At 50.0% G+C, this 20,900-nt stretch overlaps 1 protein-coding gene across 1 annotated transcript; it reads left to right on the forward strand.

The window, feature by feature from the left end:
• Positions 1 to 651: 651 nt before the first annotated feature.
• Positions 652 to 3,663, forward strand: LOC149461030 (uncharacterized). Its single transcript, XM_089678921.1, has 2 exons — positions 652 to 943; positions 1,652 to 3,663. The coding sequence occupies exons 1-2, from the start codon at positions 658 to 660 to the stop codon at positions 3,523 to 3,525; spliced, it is 2,160 nt and encodes a 719-aa protein (XP_089535047.1). The 5' UTR covers positions 652 to 657; the 3' UTR covers positions 3,526 to 3,663.
• The last annotated feature ends 17,237 nt before the right edge of the window (positions 3,664 to 20,900 follow it).

Consider the following 20,900-nt stretch of genomic DNA (forward strand, 5'->3'; position numbering starts at 1 on the left):
CGTGTCTCATCCAGCGTGACATCTGGTGGCGACAAATGAGAACTGCACCTCCGTCTTTGTTATCCATTCATATACAGCGACCCCCAGCGACCGGAGGTTGTAACCCCTACTCTCTGGTTATTCTATCTAAATATACAGGGACACCCGATGCTTAAAGCTGAGAATTACAACTCCTCTACTACTATATTATTGGTGAGCGGCATCTTGTGGCAATACGCGAGAACTGCAACTCACTTATGATTACACAGCGACACCCGATGGTCAGAGCGGAGAACTGCAACTTATTATAGATACACAGCGCCATCCGCTGGTCAGAGCGGAGAACTGCAACTTATTATGAATACACAGCGCCATCCGATGGTCAGAGCGGAAAACTTCAACTTATTATGAATACACAGCGCCATCCGATGGTCAGAGCGGAAAACTTCAACTTATTATGAATACACAGCGCCATCCGATGGTCAGAGCGGAAAACTTCAACTTATTATGAATACACAGCGACATCCGATGGTCAGAGAGGAAAACTGCAACTTATTATGAATACACAGCGCCATCCGATGGTCAGAGCGGAAAACTGCAACTTATTATGAATACACAGCGACATCCGATGGTCAGAGCGGAAAACTTCAACTTATTATGAATACACAGCGCCATCCGATGGTCAGAGCGGAGAACTGCAGTCACGGCTCCATTAAGAATCATAATTGTGATACTGACAATAATATTCGTAATACAGAAATGACGTCATCACCTATCAATACAAATAATACATCTGGAGGCGGGCTTCCCCTCCGGTCATGTGTCGTGTCTACTGTTCGCCAATCCGGAATAGAGGCGGAAGAATCCTCACCACAATGTCTCCGGTTCCGGTCTACGACAAGATGGCGGCTGGAGACTAACGAAGGAGGAGGAATGGAGAACGGTTCGTTCGGGGTTTTCCCGGGTAAGAGATCCACCAGAACCCCCAACACCTGGAGAATTGTACATATGACGTCACAGCTTCCTGATTACACAAGGAAGGACCCGCACGGGACGTCACAGCCCCTCTATGGGTGGTTATTTTGAATGAGAAAAAGTCACCTGCCTCTTCCCCTCACCTGATAAATATAAAACACGTGACCCCTCCCCCTCACACCTGATAAATATAGAACACGTGACCAATATTTAATCACCAGCCTTCACCATTGTCTCCTCACTACCCTGTCCTCTTCCTCCTAACCAGTCCCACCAATGGCCGACCTTCACCATCACCTTTCCTACTGTTCACAGACAGAGCCATCCCGACCAGTCCCACCAATCACCGACCTTCACCATCACCTTTCCTACTGTTCACAGACAGAGCCATCCCGACCAGTCCCACCAATCACTGATCGTCACCATCACCTTTCCTACTGTTCACAGACAGAGCCATCCCGACCAGTCCCACCAATCACTGATCGTCACCATCACCTTTCCTACTGTTCACAGACAGAGCCATCCCGACCAGTCCCACCAATCACCGACCTTCACCATCACCTTTCCTACTGTTCACAGACAGGACCATCCTGACCAGTCCCACCAATCTGTTTGATGATGATTTCTGTAGAGTTTATTCTTCATATTAGTCCTGAGCTGACCCTCATCTGGCTGTTGTGTGTTTTATTTCCTACAGGTAGAATGGCATTGTCAGACCTCTTTGGACCACTGACCACCCCAATTTCTGCCCTGGATTTCAAGGACAAAATAAAGATCACAATAAAAAGCAATGCAGGGGTCAAATGCCTAAAAGTACCAAAACCATGTGAAATCCCGGCTTCACCTGTCACAGACCCGGCTGGAGGTAGGACAGGCCGAAAACCATGTGAAATCCCGGCTTCACCTGTCACAGACCCGGCTGGAGGTCGGACAGACCGAAAACCATGTGAAATCCCGGCTTCACCTGCCACAGACCCGGCTGGAGGTAGGACAGACCGAAAACCATGTGAAATCCCGGCTTCACCTGCCACAGACCCGGCTGGAGGTCGGACAGGCCGAAAACCATGTGATGTCCTGAAGATTTCATTGCCCAGCCCAGGAGCTGTGGTAGAGGCTGGGCCATATCTGAAGATGTCTCCATTCATAGAAAGCAATTGGTCAGAGGATCCCAAAGCTGCCAATATGAAGGAGGAAGCCCTTTCATGTACAGGAGGGAGGTGCTCCTCCACACATAATCCATCTGCCCACATAAAAGAGGAACCCCCGATAAGTGCAGCTGCAGTTGGGTCACCCAGCACCAAGACTCCTAATAACGAGGAATCACTCTCAGGAAAAGGAGCCCCCAAAGTGGACAGGACACAACGTGCCTATAAGGAGGAATGTCTCCAGAGTGCCAACGATAAATCATCACAAGAAATGTCTGTTCATATTAAGGAAGAACCCCTCTCAGATGAAGAGGACCTGTCAGATCACGTGTCTCTTCATACTAAGAGGGAACCTGTTTCCGGAGTGGACAAATCTTTCTATATTAAAGAGGAGCCGTTCTCTGATGAAGATCCTAACAACATCGATGAGACACAGATTATCCCAATTACAATTAAAGAGGAGGCCATGTCCAGCGAGGAGGAATCAGAAGAAGAATCCTTCTCACACCGAGCTGGAGGCCCCTCAACCAGCAGCAGAGGAACACAAACAATATGGCCCTTGGCTCTGAGGAAGGACAGGATCCTGCCACGTACCTTGCCCCTGGTGATCCGTAATCCACAGCTAACCCACAGGAAGATGGCCTTACCAAGGGAAACCAAGACGGGCTTGTTAAAGAAAGTGCTGGAACTCGGCACATCTACCAATGACAACGCACAGGAGGTGCGGACTTTAACCTGCACACCAGTGAAGATGTACAAGTGCTCCAAGTGTGGGCGCTATTTCACCAGCAGAATATGCCTCCAGAGACACTACCTGGCTCATAAGAAGTACAAAGTGGCCTGTCCAGACTGCGGGAGGCTCTTCGCATGCAAAGCAACGGTCCTCCGACATCAAGTGGTTCACTCCAACCAAAAACCATTTCCTTGTTCCTTCTGTGAAAAGAGCTTTTCCAGCGACAAAGGCCGCGAGATCCATGAAAGACGACACACCGGCGATAAGCCATTCATATGCTCTGACTGCGGAAAGAACTTTCTATTCAAGGCACAGCTGGAAACCCACCAAATGGTCCACACTGGGGAGCGATATTCCTGCCACGAGTGCGGCAGATGTTACCGGACCAAACCCGGCCTCGTCCTACACATGAGGATCCACCAAGGAGACGTCCCGTACTTCTGCCCTGAGTGTGGGAAGGGCTTTGTCCAGAAGAGCAACCTGAAGAACCATCTGCACACTCACAGCAACGACAAGCCCTTCACCTGCCTGCAGTGCGGCAAAGGCTTCCGGCAGAAGTACAACCTCAAGCAGCACATGAGCGTCCATGTCGCCAAGGAGTGCCACACATATTCCTGTCCCGAGTGCGGGAAAAGCTACAAGCGGAAAGCAGATTACCGCTGGCATATGTTGATCCACCTCGGTGAAAAGTGACCTCCGCCGATTGGCCGAATTCCACCCAATGACAGCATCTCTATGGCTGACCGCAGCAATCTAGTCCCCAAGTGTTCTTTCCACGTTATTATCGCACACAGACCTGGATATCGGTAATAAATTGGTATCTTCATACAATGTGTCCTGGTGTATGTGCAGATCCCTCACCCTCAGGGAAGTGTGCTTGTCTGGCAGCAGCGGGATTCCTCCAAGAGACCTTCATTGTGGTGAAGGAGGCTGACAGCCCTTGTAGGATGGGGGAGGGGAGGGATTTACTAAAGCCAAATAGACCAAGCACTTTGCAAGTTGCTCCAGAGTTTACTAAATGGGGGGAACTCCCTGCTGACTTCCACCATCCAATCATGTGCAAGCAAAATTATTTTTTTTCCTTGAATGTGATTGTATATTCAAAGCTCTGGAGAAACTGCACTTGCAAAGTGCTCAGTCTATTTGGCTTTAGTAAATCAACTGCCTTTAGTACAATGCATAGACTGTACTGTGCGGGAAGTGCTCTTCCTGTCTGTGTACACTGGCTGACAAGGAGAGCACTTCCCACACATTACAGTCTATGCATTGGACGCCCAGTGTACACAGAGGAAGAGCACTTCCCGCACATTACAGTCTATGCATTGGACGCCCAGTGTACACAGAGGAAGAGCACTTCCCGCACATTACAGTCTATGCATTGGACGCCCAGTGTACACAGAGGAAGAGCACTTCCCGCACATTACAGTCTATGCATTGGACGCCCAGTGTACACAGAGGAAGAGCACTTCCCGCACATTACAGTCTATGCATTGGACGCCCAGTGTACACAGACAAGGAGAGCACTTCCCGCACATTACAGTCTATGCATTGGACGCCCAGTGTACACAGAGGAAGAGCACTTCCCGCACATTACAGTCTATGCATTGGACGCCCAGTGTACACAGAGGAAGAGCACTTCCCGCACATTACAGTCTATGCATTGGGCACCCAGTGTACACAGGGAGAGCACTTCCCGCATATTACAGTCTATGCATTGGGCACCCAGTGTACACAGATGAGAGCACTTCCCGCACATTACAGTCTATGCATTGGACGCCCAGTGTACACAGACAGGGAGATCACTTCCCGCACATTACAGTCTATGCATTAGATGCCCACTGTACACAGATGAGAGCACTTCCCGCACATTACAGTCTATGCATTGGACACCCAGTGTACACAGATGAGAGCACTTCCCGCACATTACAGTATATGCATTGGACGCCCAGCGTACACAAACAGGGAGAGCACTTCCCGCACATTACAGTCTATGCATTGGACGCCCAGTGTACACAGATGAGATCACTTCCCACACATTACAGTCTATGCATTGGACACCCAGTGTACACAGATGAGAGCACTTCCCGCACATTACAGTATATGCATTGGACGCCCAGTGTACACAAACAGGGAGAGCACTTCCCGCACATTACAGTCTATGCATTGGACGCCCAGTGTACACAGACAGGGAGATCACTTCCCGCACATTACAGTCTATGCATTGGACGCCCAGTGTACACAGACAGGGAGAGCACTTCCCGCACATTACAGTCTATGCATTGGATACCTAGTGTACACAGACAGGGAGAACACTTCCCGCACATTACAGTCTATGCATTGGATACCTAGTGTACACAGACAGGGAGAACACTTCCCGCACATTACAGTCTATGCATTGGATACCTAGTGTACACAGACAGGGAGAACACTTCCCGCACATTACAGTCTATGCATTGGGCACCCAGTGTACACAGGGAGAGCACTTCCCACACATTACAGTCTATGCATTGGACGCCCAGTGTACACAGACAGGGAGATCACTTCCCGCACATTACAGTCTATGCATTGGACGCCCAGTGTACACAGATGAGATCACTTCCCACACATTACAGTCTATGCATTGGACACCCAGTGTACACAGATGAGAGCACTTCCCGCACATTACAGTCTATGCATTGGACGCCCAGTGTACACAGACAGGGAGAACACTTCCCGCACATTACAGTCTATGCATTGGACGCCCAGTGTACACAGACAGGGAGATCACTTCCCGCACATTACAGTCTATGCATTGGACGCCCAGTGTACACAGACAGGGAGAGCACTTCCCGCACATTACAGTCTATGCATTGGATACCTAGTGTACACAGACAGGGAGAACACTTCCCGCACATTACAGTCTATGCATTGGATACCTAGTGTACACAGACAGGGAGAACACTTCCCGCACATTACAGTCTATGCATTGGGCACCCAGTGTACACAGGGAGAGCACTTCCCGCACATTACAGTCTATGCATTGGGCACCCAGTGTACACAGGGAGAGCACTTCCCACACATTACAGTCTATGCATTGGACGCCCAGTGTACACAGACAGGGAGATCACTTCCCGCACATTACAGTCTATGCATTGGACGCCCAGTGTACACAGATGAGATCACTTCCCACACATTACAGTCTATGCATTGGACACCCAGTGTACACAGATGAGAGCACTTCCCGCACATTACAGTCTATGCATTGGACGCCCAGTGTACACAGACAGGGAGAACACTTCCCGCACATTACAGTCTATGCATTGGGCACCCAGTGTACACAGACAGGGAATGTAGCTGGCCAGCTAAGACCGGTCCTAGGTTGGTAATATGGTCACATATATGTGACACCAAACCTGCCAATACCCTCAGTACATATGTGGACATGTTAGAGCCAAAAGCAGAATGATTGCTGTGATTTATGTCTTTGATTGTTATATGACTTTTATATATTCATTGTGTTAGCAGAAGCAGAAAAGGAAAATATGCCTTTAAGAGTTAGTATAGAGCTGAGCCAATCACAGACAGCCTCACACTGTACAGAGCCTTAACCAATCCCAGCCAGTTTCACATCTATGTCTGTGTAATACTCCCTGCTAGACTGTTCTAGAGACACCAGACAGAGGAGGAAACAGACAGTTCCAATCAGAGAAGCTCCATGGAAGCAGAGAAGGCCGAATAGGTATTTAATGCACTTGTGTGTTCCTCTGTTGTTTGGCAGTGCAGGTGGATCTGTGTACAATCTGTTGTGTGTTCACTTGTAGTCCCACCGAATTTGCGAATTAAATGAATCAAATCACTGTAGAGTAATTATAATAGAACGAATTTACCGAATCTAACGAATCAACCCAATGTAATATGAATGAAACCAGCCATTGGAAGCCGTTATATGAAGAAGATGGAAGTTATTAAAGAAGTGAAGTGAAGTATTCGGCGCTCTTTGCACCTCCTGCATCCATAGAGCGGCATTGGAGGAATTACAGAGTAAAGTCAGTCCAATCAACAAAGAAACAGCAATTACATCATTGTTCTAATGTCACAGCGCACTAGGCACCGAAGGGTGCTGCGCCTGCTACAGTGAGAACACTTCCCGCACATTACAGTCTATGCAATGGACGCCCAGCGTACACAGATGAGAGCACTTCCCGCACATTACAGTCTATGCATTGGGCACCCAGTGTACACAGATGAGAGCACTTCCCGCACATTACAGTCTATGCATTGGGCACCCAGTGTACACAGATGAGATCACTTCCCGCACATTACAGTCTATGCATTAGATGCCCACTGTACACAGATGAGAGCACTTCCCGCACATTACAGTCTATGCATTGGACACCCAGTGTACACAGACAGGGAGAACACTTCCCGCACATTACAGTCTATGCATTGGACACCAACTGTACACAGACAGGGAGAACACTTCCCGCACATTACAGTCTATGCATTGGACACCCAGTGTACACAGACAGGGAGAACACTTCCCACACATTACAGTCTATGCATTGGACGCCCAGTGTACACAGATGAGAGCACTTCCCGCACATTACAGTCTATGCATTGCACGCCCAGTGTACACAGATGAGAGCACTTCCCGCACATTACAGTCTATGCATTGGACGCCCAGTGTACACAGACAGGGAGAGCACTTCCCGCACATTACAGTCTATGCATTGGACGCCCAGTGTACACAAACAGGGAGAGCACTTCCCGCACATTACAGTCTATGCATTGGACACCCAGTGTACAGAGACAGGGAGAGCACTTCCCGCACATTACAGTCTATGCATTGGACGTCCAGCGTACAGAGACAGGGAGAGCATTTCCCGCACTTTACAGTCTATGCATTGGACGCCCAGTGTACACAGATAGGGAGAGCACTTCCCGCACATTACAGTCTATGCATTGGACACCCAGTGTACACAGATAGGGAGAGCACTTCCCGCACATTACAGTCTATGCATTGGACGCCCAGTGTACACAGAGGAAGAGCACTTCCCGCACATTACAGTCTATGCATTGGACGCCCAGTGTACACAGACAAGGAGAGCACTTCCCGCACATTACAGTCTATGCATTGGACGCCCAGTGTACACAGAGGAAGAGCACTTCCCGCACATTACAGTCTATGCATTGGACGCCCAGTGTACACAGACAGGGAGAGCACTTCCCGCACATTACAGTCTATGCATTGGGCACCCAGCGTACACAGATGAGAGCACTTCCCGCACATTACAGTCTATGCATTGGACGCCCAGTGTACACAGACAGGGAGATCACTTCCCGCACATTACAGTCTATGCATTAGATGCCCACTGTACACAGATGAGAGCACTTCCCGCACATTACAGTCTATGCATTGGACACCCAGTGTACACAGACAGGGAGAACACTTCCCGCACATTACAGTCTATGCATTGGACACCCAGTGTACACAGACGGAGAGCACTTCCCGCACATTACAGTCTATGCATTGGACACCCAGTGTACACAGATGAGATCACTTCCCACACATTACAGTCTATGCATTGGACACCCAGTGTACACAGATGAGAGCACTTCCCGCACATTACAGTATATGCATTGGACGCCCAGCGTACACAAACAGGGAGAGCACTTCCCGCACATTACAGTCTATGCATTGGACGCCCAGTGTACACAGATGAGATCACTTCCCACACATTACAGTCTATGCATTGGACACCCAGTGTACACAGATGAGAGCACTTCCCGCACATTACAGTATATGCATTGGACGCCCAGTGTACACAGACAGGGAGATCACTTCCCGCACATTACAGTCTATGCATTGGACGCCCAGTGTACACAGACAGGGAGATCACTTCCCGCACATTACAGTCTATGCATTGGACGCCCAGTGTACACAGACAGGGAGATCACTTCCCGCACATTACAGTCTATGCATTGGACGCCCAGTGTACACAGATGAGAGCACTTCCCGCACATTACAGTATATGCATTGGACGCCCAGTGTACACAGACAGGGAGATCACTTCCCGCACATTACAGTCTATGCATTGGACGCCCAGTGTACACAGATGAGAGCACTTCCCGCACATTACAGTATATGCATTGGACGCCCAGTGTACACAGACAGGGAGATCACTTCCCGCACATTACAGTCTATGCATTGGACGCCCAGTGTACACAGATGAGAGCACTTCCCGCACATTACAGTCTATGCATTGCACGCCCAGTGTACACAGATGAGAGCACTTCCCGCACATTACAGTCTATGCATTGGACGCCCAGTGTACACAGACAGGGAGAGCACTTCCCGCACATTACAGTCTATGCATTGGACACCCAGTGTACAGAGACAGGGAGAGCACTTCCCGCACATTACAGTCTATGCATTGGACGTCCAGCGTACAGAGACAGGGAGAGCATTTCCCGCACTTTACAGTCTATGCATTGGACGCCCAGTGTACACAGATAGGGAGAGCACTTCCCGCACATTACAGTCTATGCATTGGACACCCAGTGTACACAGATAGGGAGAGCACTTCCCGCACATTACAGTCTATGCATTGGACACCCAGTGTACACAGACAGGGAGAGCACTTCCCGCACATTACAGTCTATGCATTGGACACCCAGTGTACACAGATAGGGAGAGCACTTCCCGCACATTACAGTCTATGCATTGGACACCCAGTGTACACAGACAAGGAGAACACTTCCCGCACTTTACAGTCTATGCATTGGACACCCAGTGTACACAGACAAGGAGAACACTTCCCGCACTTTACAGTCTATGCATTGGACACCCAGTGTACACAGATGAGAGCACTTCCCGCACATTACAGTCTATGCATTGGACGTCCAGCGTACACAGACAGGGAGAGCACTTCCCGCACATTACAGTCTATGCATTGGACACCCAGTGTACACAGACAAGGAGAACACTTCCCGCACTTTACAGTCTATGCATTGGACACCCAGTGTACACAGACAGGGAGAGCACTTCCCGCACATTACAGTCTATGCATTAGATGCCCACTGTACACAGATGAGAGCACTTCCCGCACATTACAGTCTATGCATTGGACACCCAGTGTACACAGACAGGGAGAACACTTCCCGCACATTACAGTCTATGCATTGGACACCCAGTGTACACAGACGGAGAGCACTTCCCGCACATTACAGTCTATGCATTGGACACCCAGTGTACACAGATGAGATCACTTCCCACACATTACAGTCTATGCATTGGACACCCAGTGTACACAGATGAGAGCACTTCCCGCACATTACAGTATATGCATTGGACGCCCAGCGTACACAAACAGGGAGAGCACTTCCCGCACATTACAGTCTATGCATTGGACGCCCAGTGTACACAGATGAGATCACTTCCCACACATTACAGTCTATGCATTGGACACCCAGTGTACACAGATGAGAGCACTTCCCGCACATTACAGTATATGCATTGGACGCCCAGCGTACACAAACAGGGAGAGCACTTCCCGCACATTACAGTCTATGCATTGGACGCCCAGTGTACACAGACAGGGAGATCACTTCCCGCACATTACAGTCTATGCATTGGACGCCCAGTGTACACAGATGAGAGCACTTCCCGCACATTACAGTCTATGCATTGCACGCCCAGTGTACACAGATGAGAGCACTTCCCGCACATTACAGTCTATGCATTGGACGCCCAGTGTACACAGACAGGGAGAGCACTTCCCGCACATTACAGTCTATGCATTGGACACCCAGTGTACAGAGACAGGGAGAGCACTTCCCGCACATTACAGTCTATGCATTGGACGTCCAGCGTACAGAGACAGGGAGAGCATTTCCCGCACTTTACAGTCTATGCATTGGACGCCCAGTGTACACAGATAGGGAGAGCACTTCCCGCACATTACAGTCTATGCATTGGACACCCAGTGTACACAGATAGGGAGAGCACTTCCCGCACATTACAGTCTATGCATTGGACACCCAGTGTACACAGACAGGGAGAGCACTTCCCGCACATTACAGTCTATGCATTGGACACCCAGTGTACACAGACAAGGAGAACACTTCCCGCACTTTACAGTCTATGCATTGGACACCCAGTGTACACAGACAAGGAGAACACTTCCCGCACTTTACAGTCTATGCATTGGACACCCAGTGTACACAGATGAGAGCACTTCCCGCACATTACAGTCTATGCATTGGACGTCCAGCGTACACAGACAGGGAGAGCACTTCCCGCACATTACAGTCTATGCATTGGACACCCAGTGTACACAGACAAGGAGAACACTTCCCGCACTTTACAGTCTATGCATTGGACACCCAGTGTACACAGATGAGAGCACTTCCCGCACATTACAGTCTATGCATTGGACGCCCAGTGTACACAGATGAGAGCACTTCCCGCACATTACAGTCTATGCATTGGACACCTAGTGTACACAAACAGGGAGAGCACTTCCCGCACATTACAGTCTATGCATTGGACGCCCAGTGTACACAGACAAGGAGAACACTTCCCGCACATTACAGTCTATGCATTGGACGCCCAGCGTACACAGACAGGGAGAGCACTTCCCGCACATTACAGTCTATGCATTGGATGCCCAGTGTACACAGACAGAGAAAGCACTTCCCGCACATTACAGTCTATGCATTGCACGCCCAGTGTACACAGATGAGAGCACTTCCCGCACATTACAGTCTATGCATTGGACGCCCAGTGTACACAGACAGGGAGAGCACTTCCCGCACATTACAGTCTATGCATTGGACGCCCAGTGTACACAGATGAGAGCACTTCCCGCACATTACAGTCTATTCATTGCACGCCCAGTGTACACAGACAAGGAGAACACTTCCCGCACATTACAGTCTATGCATTGGACGTCCAGCGTACAGAGACAGGGAGAGCACTTCCCGCACATTACAGTCTATGCATTGGACACCCAGTGTACACAGACAAGGAGAACACTTCCCGCACTTTACAGTCTATGCATTGGACGTCCAGCGTACACAGACAGGGAGAGCACTTCCCGCACATTACAGTCTATGCATTGGACACCCAGTGTACACAGACAAGGAGAACACTTCCCGCACTTTACAGTCTATGCATTGGACACCCAGTGTACACAGATGAGAGCACTTCCCGCACATTACAGTCTATGCATTGGACGCCCAGTGTACACAGATGAGAGCACTTCCCGCACATTACAGTCTATGCATTGGACGTTCAGTGTACACAGACAGGGAGAGCACTTCCCGCACATTACAGTCTATGCATTGGACACCTAGTGTACACAGACAGGGAGAACACTTCCCGCACATTACAGTCTATGCATTGGATACCCAGTGTACACAGAGGAAGAGCACTTCCCGCACATTACAGTCTATGCATTGGACGCCCAGTGTACACAAACAGGGAGAGCACTTCCCGCACATTACAGTCTATGCATTGGACGCCCAGTGTACACAGACAAGGAGAACACTTCCCGCACATTACAGTCTATGCATTGGACGCCCAGCGTACACAGACAGGGAGAGCACTTCCCGCACATTACAGTCTATGCATTGGATGCCCAGTGTACACAGACAGAGAAAGCACTTCCCGCACATTACAGTCTATGCATTGGACTCCCAGCGTACACAGAGGAAGAGCACTTCCCGCACATTACAGTCTATGCATTGGACGCCCAGTGTACACAGACAGGGAGAGCACTTCCCGCACATTACAGTCTATGCATTGGGCACCCAGCGTACACAGATGAGAGCACTTCCCGCACATTACAGTCTATGCATTAGATGCCCACTGTACACAGATGAGAGCACTTCCCGCACATTACAGTCTATGCATTGGACACCCAGTGTACACAGACAGGGAGAACACTTCCCGCACATTACAGTCTATGCATTGGACACCCAGTGTACACAGACGGAGAGCACTTCCCGCACATTACAGTCTATGCATTGGACACCCAGTGTACACAGATGAGATCACTTCCCACACATTACAGTCTATGCATTGGACACCCAGTGTACACAGATGAGAGCACTTCCCGCACATTACAGTATATGCATTGGACGCCCAGCGTACACAAACAGGGAGAGCACTTCCCGCACATTACAGTCTATGCATTGGACACCCAGTGTACACAGATGAGATCACTTCCCACACATTACAGTCTATGCATTGGACACCCAGTGTACACAGATGAGAGCACTTCCCGCACATTACAGTATATGCATTGGACGCCCAGCGTACACAAACAGGGAGAGCACTTCCCGCACATTACAGTCTATGCATTGGACGCCCAGTGTACACAGACAGGGAGATCACTTCCCGCACATTACAGTCTATGCATTGGACGCCCAGTGTACACAGATGAGAGCACTTCCCGCACATTACAGTATATGCATTGGACGCCCAGTGTACACAGACAGGGAGATCACTTCCCGCACATTACAGTCTATGCATTGGACGCCCAGTGTACACAGATGAGAGCACTTCCCGCACATTACAGTCTATGCATTGGACGCCCAGTGTACACAGACAGGGAGAGCACTTCCCGCACATTACAGTCTATGCATTGGACACCCAGTGTACAGAGACAGGGAGAGCATTTCCCGCACTTTACAGTCTATGCATTGGACGCCCAGTGTACACAGATAGGGAGAGCACTTCCCGCACATTACAGTCTATGCATTGGACACCCAGTGTACACAGATAGGGAGAGCACTTCCCGCACATTACAGTCTATGCATTGGACACCCAGTGTACACAGACAGGGAGAGCACTTCCCGCACATTACAGTCTATGCATTGGACACCCAGTGTACACAGACAAGGAGAACACTTCCCGCACTTTACAGTCTATGCATTGGACACCCAGTGTACACAGACAAGGAGAACACTTCCCGCACTTTACAGTCTATGCATTGGACACCCAGTGTACACAGATGAGAGCACTTCCCGCACATTACAGTCTATGCATTGGACGTCCAGCGTACACAGACAGGGAGAGCACTTCCCGCACATTACAGTCTATGCATTGGACACCCAGTGTACACAGACAAGGAGAACACTTCCCGCACTTTACAGTCTATGCATTGGACACCCAGTGTACACAGACAGGGAGAGCACTTCCCGCACATTACAGTCTATGCATTGGGCACCCAGTGTACACAGACAGGTAGAGCACTTCCCGCACATTACAGTCTATGCATTGGACGCCCAGTGTACACAGACAGGGAGATCACTTCCCGCACATTACAGTCTATGCATTAGATGCCCACTGTACACAGATGAGAGCACTTCCCGCACATTACAGTCTATGCATTGGACACCCAGTGTACACAGACAGGGAGAACACTTCCCGCACATTACAGTCTATGCATTGGACACCCAGTGTACACAGACGGAGAGCACTTCCCGCACATTACAGTCTATGCATTGGACACCCAGTGTACACAGATGAGATCACTTCCCACACATTACAGTCTATGCATTGGACACCCAGCGTACACAAACAGGGAGAGCACTTCCCGCACATTACAGTCTATGCATTGGACGCCCAGTGTACACAGACAGGGAGAGCACTTCCCGCACATTACAGTCTATGCATTGGACGCCCAGTGTACACAGATGAGAGCACTTCCCGCACATTACAGTCTATGCATTGCACGCCCAGTGTACACAGATGAGAGCACTTCCCGCACATTACAGTCTATGCATTGGACGCCCAGTGTACACAGACAGGGAGAGCACTTCCCGCACATTACAGTCTATGCATTGGACACCCAGTGTACAGAGACAGGGAGAGCACTTCCCGCACATTACAGTCTATGCATTGGACGTCCAGCGTACAGAGACAGGGAGAGCATTTCCCGCACTTTACAGTCTATGCATTGGACGCCCAGTGTACACAGATAGGGAGAGCACTTCCCGCACATTACAGTCTATGCATTGGACACCCAGTGTACACAGATAGGGAGAGCACTTCCCGCACATTACAGTCTATGCATTGGACACCCAGTGTACACAGACAGGGAGAGCACTTCCCGCACATTACAGTCTATGCATTGGACACCCAGTGTACACAGACAAGGAGAACACTTCCCGCACTTTACAGTCTATGCATTGGACACCCAGTGTACACAGACAAGGAGAACACTTCCCGCACTTTACAGTCTATGCATTGGACACCCAGTGTACACAGATGAGAGCACTTCCCGCACATTACAGTCTATGCATTGGACGTCCAGCGTACACAGACAGGGAGAGCACTTCCCGCACATTACAGTCTATGCATTGGACGCCCAGTGTACACAGACAAGGAGAACACTTCCCGCACATTACAGTCTATGCATTGGACGCCCAGCGTACACAGACAGGGAGAGCACTTCCCGCACATTACAGTCTATGCATTGGATGCCCAGTGTACACAGACAGAGAAAGCACTTCCCGCACATTACAGTCTATGCATTGCACGCCCAGTGTACACAGATGAGAGCACTTCCCGCACATTACAGTCTATGCATTGGACGCCCAGTGTACACAGACAGGGAGAGCACTTCCCGCACATTACAGTCTATGCATTGGACGCCCAGTGTACACAGATGAGAGCACTTCCCGCACATTACAGTCTATGCATTGGACGTCCAGCGTACAGAGACAGGGAGAGCACTTCCCGCACATTACAGTCTATGCATTGGACACCCAGTGTACACAGACAAGGAGAACACTTCCCGCACTTTACAGTCTATGCATTGGACGTCCAGCGTACACAGACAGGGAGAGCACTTCCCGCACATTACAGTCTATGCATTGGACACCCAGTGTACACAGACAAGGAGAACACTTCCCGCACTTTACAGTCTATGCATTGGACACCCAGTGTACACAGATGAGAGCACTTCCCGCACATTACAGTCTATGCATTGGACGCCCAGTGTACACAGATGAGAGCACTTCCCGCACATTACAGTCTATGCATTGGACGTTCAGTGTACACAGACAGGGAGAGCACTTCCCGCACATTACAGTCTATGCATTGGACACCTAGTGTACACAGACAGGGAGAACACTTCCCGCACATTACAGTCTATGCATTGGATACCCAGTGTACACAGAGGAAGAGCACTTCCCGCACATTACAGTCTATGCATTGGACGCCCAGTGTACACAAACAGGGAGAGCACTTCCCGCACATTACAGTCTATGCATTGGACGCCCAGTGTACACAGACAAGGAGAACACTTCCCGCACATTACAGTCTATGCATTGGACGCCCAGCGTACACAGACAGGGAGAGCACTTCCCGCACATTACAGTCTATGCATTGGATGCCCAGTGTACACAGACAGAGAAAGCACTTCCCGCACATTACAGTCTATGCATTGGACTCCCAGCGTACACAGATGAGAGCACTTCCCGCACTTTACAGTCTATGCATTGTATGCCCAGCGTACACAGACAGGGAGAACACTTCCCGCACATTACAGTCCATGTATTGGATGCCCAGTGTACACAGATGAGAGCACTTCCCGCACATTACAGTCTATGCATTGGACACCCAGTGTACACAGACAGGGAGAGCACTTCCCGCACATTACAGTCTATGCATTGGACGTTCAGTGTACACAGATGAGAGCACTTCCCGCACATTACAGTCTATGCATTGGACACCCAGTGTACACAGATGAGAGCACTTCCCGCACATTACAGTCTATGCATTGGACACCCAGTGTACACAAACAGGGAGAGCACTTCCCGCACATTACAGTCTATGCATTGGACGCCCAGTGTACACAGACAAGGAGAACACTTCCCGCACATTACAGTCTATGCATTGGACGCCTAGTGTACACAAACAGGGAGAGCACTTCCCGCACATTACAGTCTATGCATTGGACACCTAGTGTACACAGACAGGGAGAGCACTTCCCGCACATTACAGTCTATGCATTGGACGCCCAGCGTACACAGACAGGGAGAGCACTTCCCGCACATTACAGTCTATGCATTGGACGCCCAGTGTACACAGAGGAAGAGCACTTCCCGCACATTACAGTCTATGCATTGGACGCCCAGTGTACACAAACAGGGAGAGCACTTCCCGCACATTACAGTCTATGCATTGGACACCTAGTGTACACAAACAGGGAGAGCACTTCCCGCACATTACAGTCTATGCATTGGACGCCCAGTATACACAGACAAGGAGAACACTTCCCGCACATTACAGTCTATGCATTGGACGCCCAGCGTACACAGACAGGGAGAGCACTTCCCGCACATTACAGTCTATGCATTGGACGCCCAGTGTACACAGATGAGAGCACTTCCCGCACATTACAGTCTATGCATTGGACGCCCAGTGTACACAGACAGGGAGATCACTTCCCGCACATTACAGTCTATGCATTGGACGCCCAGTGTACACAGATGAGAGCACTTCCCGCACATTACAGTCTATGCATTGGACGCCCAGCGTACACAAACAGGGAGAGCACTTCCCGCACATTACAGTCCATGTATTGGATGCCCAGTGTACACAAACATGGAGAGCATTTCCCGCACATTACAGTCTATGCATTGTATGCCCAGTGTACACAGACAAGGAGAACACTTCCCGCACATTACAGTCTATGCATTGGGCGCCCAGTGTACACAGAGGAAGAGCACTTCCCGCACATTACAGTCTATGCATTGGACGCCCAGTGTACACAGATGAGAGCACTTCCCGCACATTACAGTCTATGCATTGGACGCCCAGTGTACACAAACTGGGAGAGCACTTCCCGCACATTACAGTCTATGCATTGGACACCTAGTGTACACAAACAGGGAGAGCACTTCCCGCACATTACAGTCTATGCATTGGACGCCCAGTGTACACAGACAAGGAGAACACTTCCCGCACATTACAGTCTATGCATTGGACACCCAGTGTACACAGAGGAAGAGCACTTCCCGCACATTACAGTCTATGCATTGGACACCCAGTGTACACAGACAGGGAGAGCACTTCCCACACATTACAGTCTATGCATTGGACACCCAGTGTACACAGAGGAAGAGCACTTCCCGCACATTACAGTCTATGCATTGGACACCCAGTGTACACAGACAGGGAGAGCACTTCCCACACATTACAGTCTATGCATTGGACGCCCAGTGTACACAGATGAGAGCACTTCCCGCACATTACAGTCTATGCATTGGACACCCAGTGTACACAGACAGGGAGAACACTTCCCGCACATTACAGTCTATGCATTGGATGCCCAGTGTACACAGAGGAAGAGCACTTCCCGCACATTACAGTCTATGCATTGGACGCCCAGTGTACACAGATGAGAGCACTTCCCGCACATTACAGTCTATGCATTGGACGCCCAGTGTACACAAACAGGGAGAGCACTTCCCGCACATTACAGTCTATGCATTGGACACCAAGTGTACACAAACAGGGAGAGCACTTCCCGCACATTACAGTCTATGCATTGGACGCCCAGTGTACACAGACAGGGAGAGCACTTCCCGCACATTACAGTCTATGCATTGGACGCCCAGTGTACACAGAGGAAGAGCACTTCCCGCACATTACAGTCTATGCATTGGACGCCCAGCGTACACAGACAGGGAGAACACTTCCCGCACATTACAGTCCATGTATTGGATGCCCAGTGTACACAGATGAGAGCACTTCCCGCACATTACAGTCTATGCATTGGACACCCAGTGTACACAGACAGGGAGAGCACTTCCCGCACATTACAGTCTATGCATTGGACGTTCAGTGTACACAGATGAGAGCACTTCCCGCACATTACAGTCTATGCATTGGACACCCAGTGTACACAGATGAGAGCACTTCCCGCACATTACAGTCTATGCATTGGACACCCAGTGTACACAAACAGGGAGAGCACTTCCCGCACATTACAGTCTATGCATTGGACGCCCAGTGTACACAGACAAGGAGAACACTTCCCGCACATTACAGTCTATGCATTGGACGTTCAGTGTACACAGATGAGAGCACTTCCCGCACATTACAGTCTATGCATTGGACGCCTAGTGTACACAAACAGGGAGAGCACTTCCCGCACATTACAGTCTATGCATTGGACACCTAGTGTACACAGACAGGGAGAGCACTTCCCGCACATTACAGTCTATGCATTGGACGCCCAGCGTACACAGACAGGGAGAGCACTTCCCGCACATTACAGTCTATGCATTGGACGCCCAGTGTACACAGAGGAAGAGCACTTCCCGCACATTACAGTCTATGCATTGGACGCCCAGTGTACACAAACAGGGAGAGCACTTCCCGCACATTACAGTCTATGCATTGGACACCTAGTGTACACAAACAGGGAGAGCACTTCCCGCACATTACAGTCTATGCATTGGACGCCCAGTATACACAGACAAGGAGAACACTTCCCGCACATTACAGTCTATGCATTGGACGCCCAGCGTACACAGACAGGGAGAGCACTTCCCGCACATTACAGTCTATGCATTGGACGCCCAGTGTACACAGATGAGAGCACTTCCCGCACATTACAGTCTATGCATTGGACGCCCAGTGTACACAGACAGGGAGATCACTTCCCGCACATTACAGTCTATGCATTGGACGCCCAGTGTACACAGATGAGAGCACTTCCCGCACATTACAGTCTATGCATTGGACGCCCAGCGTACACAAACAGGGAGAGCACTTCCCGCACATTACAGTCCATGTATTGGATGCCCAGTGTAAACAAACATGGAGAGCATTTCCCGCACATTACAGTCTATGCATTGTATGCCCAGTGTACACAGACAAGGAGAACACTTCCCGCACATTACAGTCTATGCATTGGGCGCCCAGTGTACACAGAGGAAGAGCACTTCCCGCACATTACAGTCTATGCATTGGACGCCCAGTGTACACAGATGAGAGCACTTCCCGCACATTACAGTCTATGCATTGGACGCCCAGTGTACACAAACTGGGAGAGCACTTCCCGCACATTACAGTCTATGCATTGGACACCTAGTGTACACAAACAGGGAGAGCACTTCCCGCACATTACAGTCTATGCATTGGACGCCCAGTGTACACAGACAAGGAGAACACTTCCCGCACATTACAGTCTATGCATTGGACACCCAGTGTACACAGAGGAAGAGCACTTCCCGCACATTACAGTCTATGCATTGGACACCCAGTGTACACAGACAGGGAGAGCACTTCCCACACATTACAGTCTATGCATTGGACACCCAGTGTACACAGAGGAAGAGCACTTCCCGCACATTACAGTCTATGCATTGGACACCCAGTGTACACAGACAGGGAGAGCACTTCCCACACATTACAGTCTATGCATTGGACGCCCAGTGTACACAGATGAGAGCACTTCCCGCACATTACAGTCTATGCATTGGACACCCAGTGTACACAGACAGGGAGAACACTTCCCGCACATTACAGTCTATGCATTGGATGCCCAGTGTACACAGAGGAAGAGCACTTCCCGCACATTACAGTCTATGCATTGGACGCCCAGTGTACACAGATGAGAGCACTTCCCGCACATTACAGTCTATGCATTGGACGCCCAGTGTACACAAACAGGGAGAGCACTTCCCGCACATTACAGTCTATGCATTGGACACCAAGTGTACACAAACAGGGAGAGCACTTCCCGCACATTACAGTCTATGCATTGGACGCCCAGTGTACACAGACAGGGAGAGCACTTCCCGCACATTACAGTCTATGCATTGGACGCCCAGTGTACACAGAGGAAGAGCACTTCCCGCACATTACAGTCTATGCATTGGACGCCCAGTGTACACAAACAGGGAGAGCACTTCCCGCACATTACAGTCTATGCATTGGACGTCCAGCGTACACAGATGAGAGCACTTCCCGCACATTACAGTCCATGTATTGGATGCCCAGTGTACACAAACAGGGAGAACACTTCCCGCACATTACAGTCTATGCATTGGACGCCCAGCGT

Source organism: Staurois parvus, unplaced genomic scaffold, assembly GCF_062004578.1.
Source record: "Staurois parvus isolate SC_StPar_1 unplaced genomic scaffold, SC_StPar_1.0 ptg000212l, whole genome shotgun sequence".
NCBI lineage: Eukaryota > Metazoa > Chordata > Amphibia > Anura > Ranidae > Staurois > Staurois parvus.